The following is a 16,603-nucleotide window of genomic DNA, read 5'->3' as shown; positions in this document are numbered from 1 at the left end:
AGCCCAGTGGGTTTGCACCATCATGGTCATTGGTTGCCTCCCCAGCATCCATCCCTGGCCTGATTTTTATTCAGAGATTCAGTGGTTCCTCTCCCACTTAGACAGTGTGATGAGGATGATGACATCCTCAGCATCAAGGATGAAGTGAGCACATGACCTGGCTTGGCCAATCTTTATATAACATTCTCTTGGCTGTGGTGATTGGCTCACACCTGGGCACGTGATCTACACTGGTCCAATCAGAATGGGTTTCGGGAGTTAGGCCAGCCTGATGAGGATGGGGCTGTAGCATCCCACAGACATGAGTGCTGTCTGAGAGCTGAGCCAATCCAGAGGCCTTGTTGCTGAGAGATGATAAGCAAGAAACCAGTCCCTGGTGACATCTCTTGAGCACCTGCAGCCTGGGCTGTTCTTGGGCTGTTCAGCTATGGGGCCAGTCACTGTGCTTCCACTGGTGGGCATTAGGCTTTCTGTCACTTGGCTACTGGGGTTGGAAAATTGGTGAGAGCAGTCTGGGAGGGGCCTGGATGTTGGTCCATCCTGTTTTTCGATAGAGGAGATGAGTCAGCCTCATGCTATGTCTTTTTTTGACCCACAACACAGGCACAGGCATGTGGAGGGGGAGACAAGGGCACACAGTGCAGAGGGACCAGCACGAGAGGAGCAGGCGGTGGAAGGGTAAGGGCTGAGACAATTGAAGAGACCTTGATGGGGACAATTTTGTGGAGAATGGCCTGGGTCCCTGAATAACTACAAGGAGCAGAGCTGCCCACCCACCTGGACTATTCACAAGGAGACTGCCACGTGAATAGACATATACTTCCCTGTTCTTTAAGCCACTGCATTGTTGGGCCTCTATGTAAGAGCGATCTGGCCTTCCACCAACTAGTTCATTCTCCCTGATGTCTAGTGAGCTCCTTCCCATCCTTTGAGGCTCAGCTCAAATGTCACCTCCTCCATGAAGTCCTCTCTGAACTCACCCAGAAGAACGATCAGTTCTCCTCACTATGTGTTTCAAGGTTGTATGCCCAAGCCCCTCCTACAGGCCTCTGTTACAGGCCACATATGATTCTAATGTGCTCCAGTTGTGTGGAGGGTGCCTCCCCCATTGGATTGTGACCCCCTCAAGGGCGGGGATTGTGACCCCAGGTTGTGATGGATCGTTTGATTCCTCTGTTCATACTCTCTGGAGGTCCGTCTTGCATGTCTGCAAAATCTGGGGGGTGCAGTGGGGGGTGGGTCTTCGATTCCTAGGGTCAGCTAGGGATCAGAGCCTGTTCATGTTGAGTTACTTCTGTTCATGGGAGCCTCTCCGTCCTGTTCTCCCGTCTCTGGAACACATTTTGTTAAACCAGATTTAGAACGCAGCCTCTTCTTCTGACTTCCACAAATCCTCCTCGCACAGGTAGCAGACTTTGTTGAAGATTTGGTGGTGATGGGGAGAGGGTTTTAACATCTAAAGTTGGTCTCTGTTTTATTCTCTTTCTCAGCAATTTGTGAGTTTCCTTCATAGGACTTATGACTATTTGTAATTATTTTATTTATCTGTCTTTCAACTTTTTTTGCTTTCCTCCACTAGATTGTAAGTCGGGATGGATCTTACACGCCATCATTAGCAATGCTCTGCACTGGTAGGTGCTACGCAGGGAACCGTTGAATGAATGAATGTGAATATGGGACATCCATCTTGAAAGCTCCTCTTTGCCTGGGACATTTTCATCCTGCTCACCCCCTTGAAGTTTCCCAGGCCTTGTCCCTGTCCCTTTTCTCACCTTTTTTTTTTTTTTTTTTTACCAGTTTGTCCCATGGGAACTCCAAAATTCTTCACACCCCATTGTGCAGAACATTTCTCATTCTTTCCCGCCCCGACTTCCAAACCCGTCTGCAAACCCAACCCCCTCAAGGAATTCAGAAGACACAAGAGGCCTCTGTAGTAGGGTCAGGTGCTGGTCTAGTGGCGCAGCAGTTAAGTTCACATGTTCTGCTTCGGTGGCCCAGGGTTTGCTGGTTTGGGTCCCGGGTGTGGACTTATGCACTGCTTGTCAAGCCATGCTGTGGCAGGCGTACCACACATAAAGTAGAGGAAGATGGGCATGGATGTGAGCTCAGGACCAATCTTCCTCAGCAAAAAAAAAAAAAGGGGGGGGAGGATTGGTGGCAGATGTTGGCTCAGGGCTAATCTTCTAAAAAAGAAGTAAATAAATAAATAAAAAGATAGGGTCAGTATTTCTTCCTCTTGAATCTGAGCTGGCTGGTGGCTGCTTTGACAAATGGACTACAGCACCAGTTCCAAACATAGCTTTTAAGAGGACTGGCAGTTTCCACCTTGGTCTCTTGGAGCTCTGAGTCACCACATAAAACCCCAATGATCCTGCTGAAGAGACCATGCAGGAAGACTCTGACACTACTTGGAGAGGGGTCCAGCTGAGCTCAGTCTAACTGCTGATGCCACCAAGGCACCAGGCATGTGAGTGAAGCTTCATGGGTGTTTTGACCTCTCTGGACCAGACAAGCCAACCACTAAATATTGCCAAGGGACCCCAGTTGACACCATATAGAACAGAATAACCCAACTGAGCCCTGCCCAAAGTCTTGACCCACAAAGTTGTGAGATATATTAAAATGTTTTAAGCCACTAAGATAGATCATCGGAACAGAGGGAACAAGCCCCCTGGGCAGCCGGACCAAGGATGCTGGCTGGACAACCACTAGGACTCAGAAGGGCAAGGCAGGTGATGCTCTGGTGGGAAAAGGAAAGCAGTGAGAGCCTCATTTGCACCCTAGCAGGGCTGTGGCTGGAGGGACAAACAGTCACTGGCCACCTCACCTCTCCTTGGCTGGCCCAAGCTAAGCAGTCCTCGGTGGTCCATGGCATTGACCTCACAACAGGGGTGTTGATTTATCTCACACTGACGACACGGGACAGAAGAGACACATATTTGAGTTCCTACCGTATGCAGGCACAGCGATGCACATCTTTATAAACCCAGAGCAACCCAGAGAGAGAGATGGAGAACTGAGGCTCAGAGAGTGAAAGTGATGTGCCCTTGGGACAGAGCTGGGACTGAAGGCTAGGCAGCCTGGCTCCAAAGCACCCGGTGTGGAAGCTTGGCCTGGCCATGTCAGAGGGGTTAGAGGGCCTTGAAGACCTCATGGTGGCAGCGACCACAGCACCCAGTGGGGCTGAGTGGGTGGTCACCAGCATGTGTGCATTAACCCTGGAGCTGGTCCCCCTGCCAGGATGAGGTCTCGTATGCCTTTCCCAGGGAGAAGAGGGTGGGGGATGTGGGGAGCCCAGGTACCCTAAAACCCAGGAAATTAGGCCAATGGGTCTTTTTTTTGAGGAAGATTAGCTCTGAGCTAACACCTGCTGCCAATCCTCCTCTTTTTGCTGAGGAAGGCTGGCCCTGAGCTAACATCTGTGCCCATCTTCCCATACTTTATATGTGGGACGCCTACCACAGCATGGCTTTTGCCAAGCAGTGCCATGTCCTCACCCGGGATCCGAACCGGCAAACCCCGGGCCACCAAAGTGGAACGTGCGCACTTAACCGCTGTGCCACAGGGCTGGCCCAGGCCAATGGTTCTTACTGTGCCCGTGGAGAGCATGGATGCTGCAGGATGCAGCAGAGAAGCAGAATCTTAGCAGGTGGGGCCGAGGGCTTTAGAGTCAGAGACTGGGAGTCCAGGCCCTGCTGTATGACCTGGTGGGAAAGGGCGCTTTGCCTCACCATGCCTTAATTTCCCCCTTAGTAAGAAGGGAATAAGCACAACACCTACCCTGCTGTTCACTCACTCACTCATTCATTCATTCATTCATTTGCTTACGTATTCAACCAACATCTGTTAAGCACCAACAGGACCAGGCAGGATCCCTAAGGTGCCAGCCCAGCAGTAGCGTGCGCATGGAGTCCGGACCCCTAGCCAGGACTTGCAGGCCACAGGGGATGGAAGGATGATCGTCCTCAGACCCGGAACAGTTCCTTTCCCTTTCAGGGACTCTGCTTTCACTTCTAGGCAACAGGAGTGCTTATCACAGGGGAGGCTTCGAGAGAATTCCTGGGCCCCAGGGCAAAGGCTGCAGGGAGGCGAGCAGATGCTGGGGTGGAGAGAAGGCGATGGGCTGGCTCTCTGGGCCGAGCTCTGTGATAGTGAGAGGGGCCCTTTGCCCCTGCCATCCCCAGGGGGCAGGCTGGCGCTGCAGAGGCCGAGGGAAGGAGTGTGGGGCTGGCAGGAAAGTCTCAGCAGCCGCCAGAGCTCGCCCAGCCCAGGGTTGCCTCTGTGAACCCATGCGGGTTGGAGCTGAGACTCAAGGCCCTCCAGACTGCTCCAGGATGTGGTCTGGCGGGGAGGCCTCAGGCCACCCAAACAGAGTAAGAGTTCTTCCTCTCTGTACAGCTTTGACACTTTCCAGAGCCCTGCTCCCACCCTCTATGGCCCTGAGGCACACAGTATTAGGGTCAGTGTACAGATGGGAATACTGCGGCTTGGAGCAGCAGGCTAACCTGCCTGAAGTGACCTTTTAAACCTAGACAAGAAATCGCCTTCCTGGTCACTCCCCATGCTCTGTCTCATCCCACCCCTCCCATCTCCCCCCCCCCCCCCCCCCCCCCCCCCCCGCCACCTCCTCCCACTCCCAGCGTCCCATTTACCCTCTTCCTGGGGCCCTGAAGCCTCCCCACGCCCATCCACGGTGATGTGGGAGCCGGCACCTATCAGGAGGGGTGAGGTGCCAGGGAAGGGCTGGGGTTCCGAGGTGCGCAGACTCCAGGGGAATCCTCCTGTATAACTCTGGCTCCAGGCAGGCAGAGGTGACCCCTTCCTGTGCCCAAACATCCCCCCTTCTCCCGCAGCCCCTCCACCTCCTCACACACAAACGTCTGGAGGCGTTTCATATTTGACATCCCCTCCCCCAGGGGAGGCAACCGAGCTTCTGAGAAATTATTATACTTGGCCGAGATTACCCAGTTCGTAAGTGGCAGAGCCGGGACACAAACCCTGGTCTGTCTGACTGCAGAGTCCGTGACCTTTCCGAGGTCGATTCCAAGAAAGGAGAGCGGGAAGGAGAGCTCTGGCCGGGCAGCAGGATGTCAGGACGTCCAGGCGTCCGGGAGGACGTGGGCCCGGGGGCGCCCGGTGGGCGGGGCCGGCTGACTGGCAGGGGGTGGTCTCCCCCGGTCTGGGCGTCCGGAGGCGGCGCAGGGGCAGCGCCTGCCAGCAGGTGCCGCTGTGTCAGCCCCGCACAGGGTTCGGACCGAAGGAGGTAGCGGGACGATTGTGAAAACGAGGGAGAGACAGTAGCGGAAGCCCGGGGGCTGCACCTGGGCCGGAGATGGCGGGCGGGACGAAGGGGGTCACTTACGACAAGTGCCCCGCCGGGCGCTCGGCACCCAGGAGTCGTCTTCCCACTTTCCCACCTGTGAAATCTTCCTGAATTTCTCTACGCCTCAGTTTCCCCATCTAAAAGTGGGAATACAGCATCTGCTTCACAGGGTCGTTGTGAGGATTAAGACTTACGTAAATCTGGCACGTCGTAAGGACTCAGGTGAGCGTTTAATGTTGACTATTTCCCCCCAGTCAGCAGCAGCCTGCCCCGCTGGCGTCCCGGGGCTGTATTTCCCACACCCTCACAAATCCCCCGGTGGCACCAAGGCCCCTCCCTGGACACAGGGCAGGATGCCCAGAAGGTGGACAGAGACGTACGCAGGGAGTGTTCGTCTGGACGGTGACTGGGTTTGGAAGTCAGCATCCTTGGCAGGTGACATCACTGCTTGAACCTGTTTCCTTGTCTGTGAAATAGGTGACAAGGGCAGTGAAGGAGCCAGCAGCGTATGTGAACCCCCAGCCCAGAGCCCGGGACGGTAGCTGCAGGAATTTCGGTGCTGGCATTGGGGGGTTGGGAGCCCTGCTCCCTCACACCTCACCAGCCAGTTTGTGATTCTGAATCTGATGTTTGGGGGCCTCTGATGGCAGAAGGGGCCCTGGTGCTCCTGCAGTATTTCTGAAAGCCAGAGAGCCACCCTGTATTTCAGTGGGAAGAGGTTGCTCCAGCCGACAGAAGAGTCTCTGTTCTGGGCTGGAATCATCGACTCTCCAGGAGGTCAGGAGGCGAGACGGGCCCCCCAGAGCTGGCACAGCTGTCTTTGGCAACGGGAAACAAATTAATTATTAATCACTGCTCTGCTTTTTAAAATTGGACCTGGGGGCCGGCTTGGTGGTGCAGCGGTTAAGTGCGCATGTTCCGGTTGGGCGGCCCGGTGTTCGCAGGTTCGGATCCTGGGTGCAGACATGGCACAGCTTGTCAAGCCATGCTGTGCTAGGCGTCCCAGGTATAAAGTAGAGGAAGATGGCACGGATGTTAGCTCAGGGCCAGTCTTCCTCAGCAAAAAGAGGAGGATTGGCAGCAGTTAGCTCAGGGCTAATCTTCCTCAAAAAGAAAGAAAGAAATTTAAAATAAATAAAATGGAACCTGGATGGGGGTGGTAATTTAACAAGTTGGGAGACACTGACCTTGTTTATGTCCCTCCCTTCACCCCAACACCATCTTACAGGCAGAGACACTGAGGCCCTGGTTTGGAGCCTAAAGATGGCAGGACACTTTACCCAAAGTCTCACTCGTCCCCCTCGATGACTTTACCCTCTTTATTTCCTCTGTCGAGAGCAGTGGTTCTCAAGTGGGGGCAAGGTTGCTCCTCAGGGACACGTGGCAACGTCTGGAGACAGTTTTGGTTGTCACTCCTGGGGCTGGGGGCGCATCCTGCAAGTAGGGCCCAGGGATGTGCTGAACGTCGTAGAGCGCACAGGACGCCCCCCACAACCAGGAATGATCTAATCCGAATGGGGATAATGCTGTTTGGGAAACTCTGGTCTGGAGCGCTCCATGCCCTTCCCTCTGGGTCACCCCAGGAGGCCCGCCCTGAGTCCCCACCTGGGAGAGGCGGCTCATCCATGTAGACCCTGCAGCCACCATCTGTCCTAACGGGGGGCTGGTCGTGCTGCCTCTAAGCAGAGCTCTCTGGGCAAACGGGACTGGACTGATGTTCAATAAATGCTTGTTGGCTTGAGACACAAGGTGGCGCCTGTCTTTCTGTTGACCCCTTGCTTCCATGAGGCTGGTGGCTCCTCCAGGACTGGAGTGTGTGAAAGACCCACAGCCTCTTTGTCCTTGCCACAGAGGTAGCAGGCTTCCTGTCACTCCAAACGTGCAAGTCGAGGCTGCAGGACCACCTACCAGTGCAGATGTAGCAATTTACATGCTGTGCAACCTTGGGCATGGTACTTAACCTCTCTGAGTTTTGCTTTCCTCATTTATGAACTGGAGATCACAATAGGAACCACTTTGTAGGGTTGTTGTGAGGATCAAGTCAGACCGCCCCTCCACAGTGCTTTGCATGGCGCCTGGCAGATGGCAGGTGCTCTGAAACGTTGCCTATTACTATTATTAGGAGACAGAAGCAGCAATGGAGTTTGCACTAAATAATATCAAGGGTCCTTCTACCTCTGAGATCTGCAAACGTGCCAGGCTCTCTCACACCTCTCTGCCTTTGAACCCGCTGCTCTTTTGGCCTGGCGTGCTGTTCTCTCCACACACGTCTTCTAAACACCCTCCTCTTCATTCTTCAAGTCTCAGTCCAAGTGCCGCCTCTTCTATGAAGCCCCCCTCGATTGCCCCTTCTCCTGTGCATCACTGTGACTCTCCACCACATGCTGGCATCAGACCGCCACTACAGCATCTATTCTGTTTTTTTGTATTAAATTTTTTTTGTACTAAATTTCCCCCCCATCCAGTCTGAAGGCTCCCCCCCCCCCCCCCCCACAGACACACATAGGGACAGGGACTAGGTCAGATCCGTCTTTGCAGCCCAGCACCAGAACACAGACATGTGGAGGTGGCGATAAACATCCATGGAAGGAACCCATTGGGTCTGATTATAGGTGGTCCTCCAGCAGGCTTCTTCCATAAATATTTATCAATTGTCTCCCCCATGTCCCCGAAACCACGCATTCTCCATTGATGAACAGATCAGATCATCTTTTTCCCAGGGCGCCAAGTTTTTTTTCTGTCTTTCTTTCTTTGTTTTGGTGAGGAAGACTGGCCCTGAGCTAACATCCGTGCCCATCTTCCTCTATTTTGTATGTGGGACACGTACCACAGCATGGCTTGACAAGCGGTGTGTAGGTCTGCACCCGGGATCCGAACCCATGAGCCCCGGGCTGCCAAAGTGGAGTGTGTGAACTTAACCACGATGCCATCAGGCCGGCCCAGTTTTCAGCTTTTGAATCTACAAGGTCACAGGGAAGAGTGGAGGGCAGGAGAGTGACAGTCCATTTCTTCTAAGGACCTGTTTTGTTTCTCAAAAATAACATAAGAGTATTATAACAATAATCAGAGTCCCTGTAGTGGTTTTGAAGTATGTCTACAAATTCTTTGACAATCTTTCCCTCAAAAAGTGGAGACTAATTGCTTATCCCTTCAGTGTGGACTGGACTCAGCAACTCACTTATTTTTTTTTTCTTTTGAGGAAGATTAGCCCTGAGCTAACTGCTGCCAATCGTCCTCTTTTTGCTGAGGAAGACTGGCCCTGAGCTAACGTCCTCCTCTACTTTATATGTGGGACACCTACCACAGCATGGCCTGTCAAGCGGTACCATGTCCGCACCCGGGATCCGAAGCGGTGAACCCCGGGCCGCCGAAGCGGAATGTGTGCACTTAACCGCTGCGCCACCGGGCTGGCCCCAGCAACTCACTTCTAATCAACAGAGTGTGGTGGAAGTGATGGTGTGTGACTTCTGAGCCCAGGTCTTCCCAGTCTCCTCTCTCTTTCTTGGGTCACTTGCTCTGAGGCACGCTGGCTCCCATGCTGTGAGCACACCTAAGCAGCCCAATGGGGAGCTCCAGGTCAAAAGGCACCGAGGCCTCTGCCAACAGCCGGGTGATGAAGCCATCTTGAAAGTGGATCCTCCAGCTGGCCAAGCCTCCACACACCTGCGGCCCTGGCCGAAGTCTTAACCGCAAGCTCGTGAGACACCGCGGCCAGCACCACCCAGCTAAGCTGCTCTGGAATTTCTGCCCCACAGAAACTGTGGGGGATGGTGTTTGTTGATTTAAGCCGCTGAGGTTTGGGGTAATTTACTACGCAGCAGTAGAAAACTAAGAGTCCCCCAGTCAGAGTCCCCCAGTCCTAGAGCAGTGGTTCTCAACCCTGGCTGGGCACCGGTATTCCCCACAAGGCAGTGTGTGTTCAGTGGCTAGAGAATGAGCCCAGTGGTCAGAGTGGCTGGGTGTAAACTCTGATTGTGCCACTTGCCAATTGTGTGCCTTTGGGTAAGTGACTTACCCTCTCCCAGCTTTAGTGACTCCCCCGTAAGGCGGTGTTAACAGAACTTACCTCCTTAGGACTGTTAGGAAGACCAAACAAGAAAATACATGTCAGTTCTGCCTCGGAGGTAAGCTGCAAGAGAGAAAGCTACGGTCTGTCCTGTTGATTGCTGCAGCCCAGTGTCTAGAACAGGCCTGGAACACAGGAAGGGCTCAGGAAATATTTCTTGCTACAGAATGAAGTCAGTAAACTGAGAGAACTCAGAAATGCCAGCTCCTGTCAGCCCCCTGGCTTTCCAACCTCCGCCTTCTCTACTGGGCCCTGCTAACGTTCTCCAGCTGCAACTGCGGGACTCGGCTCTCAGTGTTCAACCCTCTTCCCTGTCTTTATCCGTTTTCTCCGCTGACTTTATCCATTTTCTGGCTTGAAACACCACCTCAACCCGGTGATTCCGCCCTTTCCATCTTCAGCCCGGAGCTCTCCTCTCTTGTACCCAACTGCTTCCTTGACATCTCCTTGAACGCCTAACGGGCTTCTCACACTCAACGTGTCCAACACCAAAATGCTGGACTCTTCCCCCAAACCTCCTCCTCCTGCTGTCATCCATCTCAGGGGCAGCTCCATCCTTCTACTTACTGAGGCCAAAAATCTTGGAGTCCTCTTCGACTCGTCTCCTTCACTCACATCCCACATCCAATTCACCAGCAAATCCTACTGGTCCTTTCCTCAGAATACACTGGAATCGTGCCGCTTCTTAGCTGCTCCTGGGCCACCACTGTGACTGAGCTGCCAGCATCTCTCACCTTGATTATCTTTTTTTTTTTTTTTTGAGGAAGATTAGCCCTGAGCTAACTACTGCCAATCCTCCTCTTTTTGCTGAGGAAGACTGGCCCTGAGCTAACATCCATGCCCATCTTCCTCTACTTTATATGTGAGACGCCTACCACAGCATGGCTTGCCAAGTGGTGCCATGTCCACACCCAGGATCTGAACTGGCGAACCCCGGGCCACCGAGAAGCAGAACGTGCGAACCTACCGCTGTGCCACCGGGCCGGCCCCTCACCTGGATTATCTTGATGGCACCCGACCTGGTCTCCCTGTCTCAGCCCTTGGCCTCCTACAGTGTATTGTCCACACAGTATCCAAAAGGATTCCTCCCAGCTCCGTGCTCTATTATTCCAATGGCTTCTCCTCCTACTCAGATTAAAAGCTGAAGCCCTGGGGCTGGCCCCGTGGCCGAGTGGTTAAGTTCACGCGCTCCGCTGCAGTGGCCCAGGATTTCACCAGTTCAGATCCTGGGCGCGGACATGGCACTGCTCGTCAAGACATGTTGAGGCAGCATCCCAAATGCCACAACTAGAAGGACCTGCAACTAAGATATACAACTATGTGCCGGGGGGATGTGGGGAGATAAAGCAGAAAAAAAAAAAAAAAAGATTGGCAGCAGTTATTCGCTCAGGTGCCAATCTTTAAAAAAGAAAAAAAAAAGTTGAAGCCCTTGTGATGTCCTTCAAGGTCGATATAGTGCCTGACATGCCCATTTCTCCGATTGCATCTCCTACTACTCTCCCCATTTCCTTGGCCTCCTTGTTCCCTCCAATATTCAGGCATGCTCCCACCTCAGGGCCTTTGCACTTTCTGTTCCCTTTGCTTTCTACCTGACCTTCTTCAGGTCTTTCATCAAAAATCTTTCTCAGTGAGACCTTCCCTAACTGACCTGACATCCAATTTCAAAGTGGAATCGATCAGCATCTTGCACTCCTTTCCTTGTCCTGTTTCACTCCATGACATTTGTCTGATACACCATATATTTTACTGGTTTACTCATGTGTGTCTCCTCCCAATAGACATCCTCAGGAGAGCAGGGATTACTGTCTGTTTTGTTCACTGCTGTCTCCCCAGTTCCTGGCACATAGTAGGTGCTCAGTAAATTTTTTTTTAAAGGAAGATTAGCCTTGAGCTAACATCTACTGCCAATCCTCCTCTTTTTGCTGAGGAAGACTGGCCCTGAGCTAACATCCCTGCCCATCTTCCTCTACTTTATACGTGAGATGCCTGCCGCAGCATGGCTTGCCAAGCAGTGCGTAGGTCCATGCCTGGGATCTGGACCGGCAAACCTTGGGCCACTGAAGTGGAACATGTGAACTTAACCACTGTGCCACCGGGCCGGCCCCCTGAATAAACATTTGAAGGATGAATTCAGATGCTTGGGCCCCATGAATTAGAACCTGGTGTGTGTAGGTAGAGCCCAGAAATCTGTATTTTGAAAAGGCACCCCTCGTAGTTGGGGTGGAGAAGCCCTACGTCGGAATGGCAGCAGTAGAGAGGCCCACAAATATCACGCCCAGTCCAGCCCTCTCATTTCACCGATGATGATCGGGGAGGCCCGAGCAGGGAGCAGTTGCCCCAGGTTGCAGGGAGGGTCGGGGCAGAGGAAGAACTAGAATTTAGATGCGGGCGCCCAGCACAGGGCTCTCTCTGCAGCCCCGGCCTGCCTGGGCCCGCCCAGTCTGATTCCAGGGCAGGCTGTGAGGGGAACCGCTGAGTCACTGGAACAGAGGCTCAGGGCTGGGGGCGCCCCCAGCGCAGGGTGCAGTGGGGCGGCACGGAGCTGCCCTCACCTCCTCTGGGTGACTGAGGCTGAGAAGGAAAGGCAGAGCTCATTCTGGCCTCCGACCCTGAGGCAGCCTCCCTTCCAGGAGCCTTTCCTCCGCCCGAACTAACCTAGTGGCGAAGTTATGTCAATGTTTAACTTCAAGAGTTGATCACAGCCTTTGGAATGACTAATCATTAAAAAAAATGGTAAGACTAGTCAGTGACAATTGAAATTGAGCTTTAAGGAGATGTTAAAATCTAGCTGGCAGGCAGAATTTGGTGGGGCCTCTGTGACATTGGAGTGAGGGAAGTTTCAAAAATGTTTGAATGCCTCTGTACCTGGATCTAGGATTTCCCAAACCTGGAGCCCTTGAAAAAACGCAGATTCCATCATTGCCCAGATGTTGGGTTCCGTGCGTCTTGGATCAGGCTCAGGAATTTGGGTCTTAAGGATTTCTTATGCTTGCAAGGCTGAGAAACACTGCCCTGGGCCAGGAGCCGGTGGAGTACTGGATCTTGTAGACTAATGAGGCCTCCTCCCTCATTCCTACTCTGTTTAGAAGCTGCAAGACACAATTTCAGTGCATTAAAGAAAAAACTAGGATGTCTGTAAACCCCAGTGGACCATCGCACTTGTCAGATGCATCTATTGCTCCAAAGAATGCCCTGGGCACCTTGGGACTCAGCAGTTACTGAAGATGGTCTGTCCTGCCCGGATTATTCCAGTGGGCAGAGGTTGCTAGGAGATGGCCCCGGGATGGCAGGAGATGGCAGGAGCTGGGGGAGCATCACTGGGCTCCGTGGGAAGAGCGCCTTGACTGGCTCCAGAGTGATGAATTTGGACCCAGCTAGGCCTGACTCCTGCAGCTCACGTGGATCGTGACTCTGCTGTCCCAGTGCTCCCAGGTTTACACACACAGGGCTCACAGTCACACATATACCCCCCAAACACACATTTACCCAGGGAAGCGAGAGAGCCTAGGCCCCCACTGGACAGAACACTGTCCTCCTCAACTCACCCTCCCAGCCCGGCCCGGTCTCTCTAAAGCACAGCTCCTGAGAAGCTCCTGCTCAAATCTCCCCATAGTTCCTTCCCACTGCCGTCCCATCAGAGGGATGCACTTTGGTTCGACCTTCACGGCTGCTGTAACCTGGATACAACTGCTTCCTGGTGCAAAGCAGCCTAGCGGCCCCCAAAGATGTCCACATTCTAACCCTTGGGACCTGGGAGCGTGGCACACGGCAGGGGGGATCTCTGCAATGGGGAGACTGTGCTGGGTTATCCAGGGGCCCCCGATCTGATGGCAGGAGTCCTTAAAAGCGGGGAACCTTTCCTGTTTGTGGTTAGAGATGAGATGATGGAGGAAGAATGGTCAGAGATATGACGCTGCTGGTTTTGAGATGGAGGAAGGGGGCCGCGAGCCAAGGAATGTGGGCAGCCTCTGGAAGCTGGAAAAGGCCAGGAAGTGGATTTTCCCCCTAGAGCCTCCAGAAAGAAACTTGACACTCCAGACATCTTGATTTTACCCCGGTGAGACGCACGTCCGACTTCCACAGAACCGTCAGATGATAACTTTGTATTAAGACACTAAAGTTGTAATTTGACAGCAATAGAAAACTAACACATTCCCCATTGAAGTTTCCTCCAACCAGTTATTCTCCAGCTCTTCTTAGCCCAGACACCACGTGTTTTCCTCCCGTTGCCCCCGTCCAGGGTACTCAGATCGCCTCCCTCTCCTGAGCTCCTGTGGACAAGTGCCTTTCACCGACCACCTGCTGTCAGCATGCACCTTCTGCCTGCTTGCCCTGTGCTCTCACCCCTGCGCCCTAAGCTCCCTGAAGGCAGCCTCTGTGACTTATTCTCCTCTGGGCCATGACCAGCAGTGGTCCACAGAGGTTTGCATAATGGGCCTGGGGCATCCTTATGTAAGAACCTCTGCTTCTTAGCCCCCAGCGGCATCAGGAAGGCCTGGGGAATCTTGACAAAAACCCCCACTCTGTCAATTCACCGCCAGATAATGGGAGGCAGCTCCACACGTGTTATTGGGGGGAAAGTTGGAAGATTCAGAGTTAAGTGGAAAAAGCAGGGAGTTGAAGGGTGAGACTATGTTGCCACTTGTGTAAAAAAGGGGAAAAATATTTACATAATTTTAGAAAGAATCGACTATCTTTAGAAAGATATGAAAATAGGTAAGAGGACATAACCCCCTGGAACTTTCTGAATCCTGTACCATATATACATGTTACCTATTCACAAAAGTAGGTAAAATTGTAAAAATTCAAAATACTGATTCTGGCTGCATCGCCGGACGGGATCCAGGACGTGCCATGTGGGGCGCACCATCCGCAGCTCACTCTGAGTCAGGAGCTGAGCTGTCAGGAAGCGGGCAGGGCCAAGACGCAGAGGATATTTTGAAGCATAAACTTAACATGCACTTAATCGGGAAAAGAAATAGAAAGTTCTCCGAGGAACCGTGAAGCCAGGTCGGGGAACCCACTGACATCGTCCCACCTCTGCATTTTGTAGACGAGGAAAGAGACAGAGAGTGACTTGCCCAAAGCTACACAGTCAGTGTCCCAGGAATGTGTGATAATGACAATGACATTGACTCCCACCGTCATGCAGGGAGCCTGCTGACTCACAGGGCAGGAGGACAGGAAGATAGAGAAGAAAACACCATCTTTAATCAACCCACCTGCACAGAAACCAGGGGACAGTCCCTGCCTTGCAAGGCCCCAGTGAGAAGAGAACTTGGTCATCTTGCAAAAACCGTCTTATAAAAACAGAGGCTTTGAAGCACCAGTGGCTGAACCTATTGAGTAGAAAGGGGGCTGAAAGAGTGGGGGCGAGATGACAGCTGGCTGGGCTGGGAGAAGAGAGGGCTGGAGGAAAGAGGTGGCCCAGGGGCCACATAGCAGCCAGACCTGAAGGGAGCTGTCCCCTCTTGAGCTGTAGCCATCAGCTAACTGGGCTGACCGTCTGGGACCTTGGTGCCTGTGGTGACCAGCGGAACTCCTGGGCTGGCTGCTTGCACAGCCCTGCAGGTGGATGAGGGGGGGTGGGGTCCAAGCTCAGGCTCTGTTGGCCTTGACAGTAGGGAATGCTAGACCGGAGGGCAGAGGGTAAGGAATCTCCCAGAGTGGTCACCACGGATGGGCTCAGGTGTGCAAACCATCTCACTTCCTAACCCAGGGCCACTCCCATTTCACAAACCAGGAAGCTGAGGCCTGATCCTCTGCCCTGGGACTCACGAGCCAGGCCACAGGACGCAGGGTCCACAGGGGTGTCTGTAGGGAGGTGGGGAGAATGAGCTCCCATCTCTGCTTGCTCTCAAGGAGGGTGCTGGCCCTCCAGACCCCCGTCATGACCCATACCCCCATTCTGCCTCTTCAGAACTCCTTTGGGGCTTTGTAGAGGTTGCTTCTGGGAACTGGAGTGGTCATAGACACTGGTGACCTGTGAACACGGGTGACTGGGCAGTGCTGACTAGCCTTCTTCCACTCTGGAGGCACAGGCCTTCCAAGGTGAGGTGGATGGAGCCATCAGGGGTTGGTGGAGTCGCTGAAGGCGTAAGGAATCCTGGGTGTGGCAGACCCAGCCTCAGGGACCTGAAAGTGGGTGGGATGACTGAATTGCGGCCTCCGTTTTCTGGAGAGAGTCTGACAGGTTTGCCAAGGGTGGACAGAGGCAGGCTTCCCTGTGGGTCAGGCTGAATTCAGGGCTCTGGGCTCCGTCCATCCGGTTCCCGACAAGAGAACGGTATATTGCTTTCAGAGGTGCGTTGGCGAGTGGTAGCAGGGATGCGTGAGTGTAGCGTACACCACAGGGGTTCTAGAGTGTCCAAGGTGGAAAGGGGCTTGGAAATGGAACTTAGAGATCAGACACTGGGTTTTGGTGTCTGAAACTACAGAAAGTACACTGTGTTCAGAACCTGCCTCCACCAAAAGCCTAGCTGTGTGGCCTCAAGCAAATCGCTTCACATCTCTGGGCCTCAGTTTCCAATATCTGCAAAGTGGGAATTATAATCCCAGCCTAGCCCACGGAATTGAGTGTCCAATGAGAAGGCTGGAAAGAGCTCCAACTACTACAGAATTACTTTAATTATCTGAGGTGGGGCAACGGAGGTCCAGAGAGCACAAGAGCTTTGCCAGATGTCACACAGAGGGTCAGCCATGGAGCTGCGATTAGAACCCAGGACTCCTGCTCCTAGTTCCCGGTACCTTGCCCCAGAGCTGGTGAACGAGCGCGGTGAGATGGGGTGAGTCTGTCCGTCCTGCCATTTCTCTCTGGACAGGGGACAGGGTGTTGGGTGAAGGGTGAAAGAGAGAGGCTGGAGAAGGGAGGGAGGCCCCAGCGCACGCCGAGGCTAAGATAAAAAAAATACAAACCCCGTGATCCCCCGGCCCGCCCCGCCCCTCAAGTCCCGGCTGGCTGCGAGGGGCCGAGTCCACGTCTGCGGCAGAGCGGGCGGCGCGGGCTGCGGTCGGTCCGCGGCCGCCAGGGGGCGCGCCCGCCGTCCTGGCCCGAGTCCCGGGCGGTGGCTGTCCGTCTAGTGGCGAAGCTCCTCACGTGGGTGGGCGTGGGGCAGAAGCTACCCCGACCTGGAGGAAACAAAGGCAGGTTAGCGGGGAGGACCCCGAGGCATGGGGGCGGAGAGATCGGGCTGCCCTGCCCGCTCCTCCTCTCC

The 16,603-nt window shown here is 53.7% G+C and overlaps 1 protein-coding gene and 1 long non-coding RNA gene across 4 annotated transcripts in view; one reads left to right on the top strand and one right to left on the bottom strand.

Annotated features, from left to right (window-relative positions):
* Positions 1-4,723: 4,723 nt before the first annotated feature.
* Positions 4,724-14,113, top strand: LOC139045333 (uncharacterized). The gene is made up of 2 exons (XR_011503507.1): positions 4,724-5,545; positions 8,527-14,113. It is a non-coding gene; the product is annotated as an uncharacterized lncRNA (long non-coding RNA).
* The window catches only part of NKAIN1 (sodium/potassium transporting ATPase interacting 1), a 42,063-nt gene continuing 38,937 nt past the window's right edge, over positions 13,478-16,603 (bottom strand). For all 3 annotated transcript variants that reach the window (XM_014837966.3, XM_070510481.1, XM_070510482.1), the window contains one exon: positions 13,478-16,517. In XM_014837966.3, coding sequence (XP_014693452.1) covers positions 16,508-16,517 — 10 coding nt within the window. In that variant the 3' untranslated portion in view covers positions 13,478-16,507. The remainder of the gene's footprint in view (positions 16,518-16,603) is intronic.

Source organism: Equus asinus, chromosome 5 (assembly GCF_041296235.1).
Source record: "Equus asinus isolate D_3611 breed Donkey chromosome 5, EquAss-T2T_v2, whole genome shotgun sequence".
Taxonomy (NCBI): Eukaryota; Metazoa; Chordata; class Mammalia; order Perissodactyla; family Equidae; genus Equus; species Equus asinus.
Note: the sequence above shows the minus strand (reverse complement) of the source record. Positions and strands in the feature narration are given on the sequence as shown.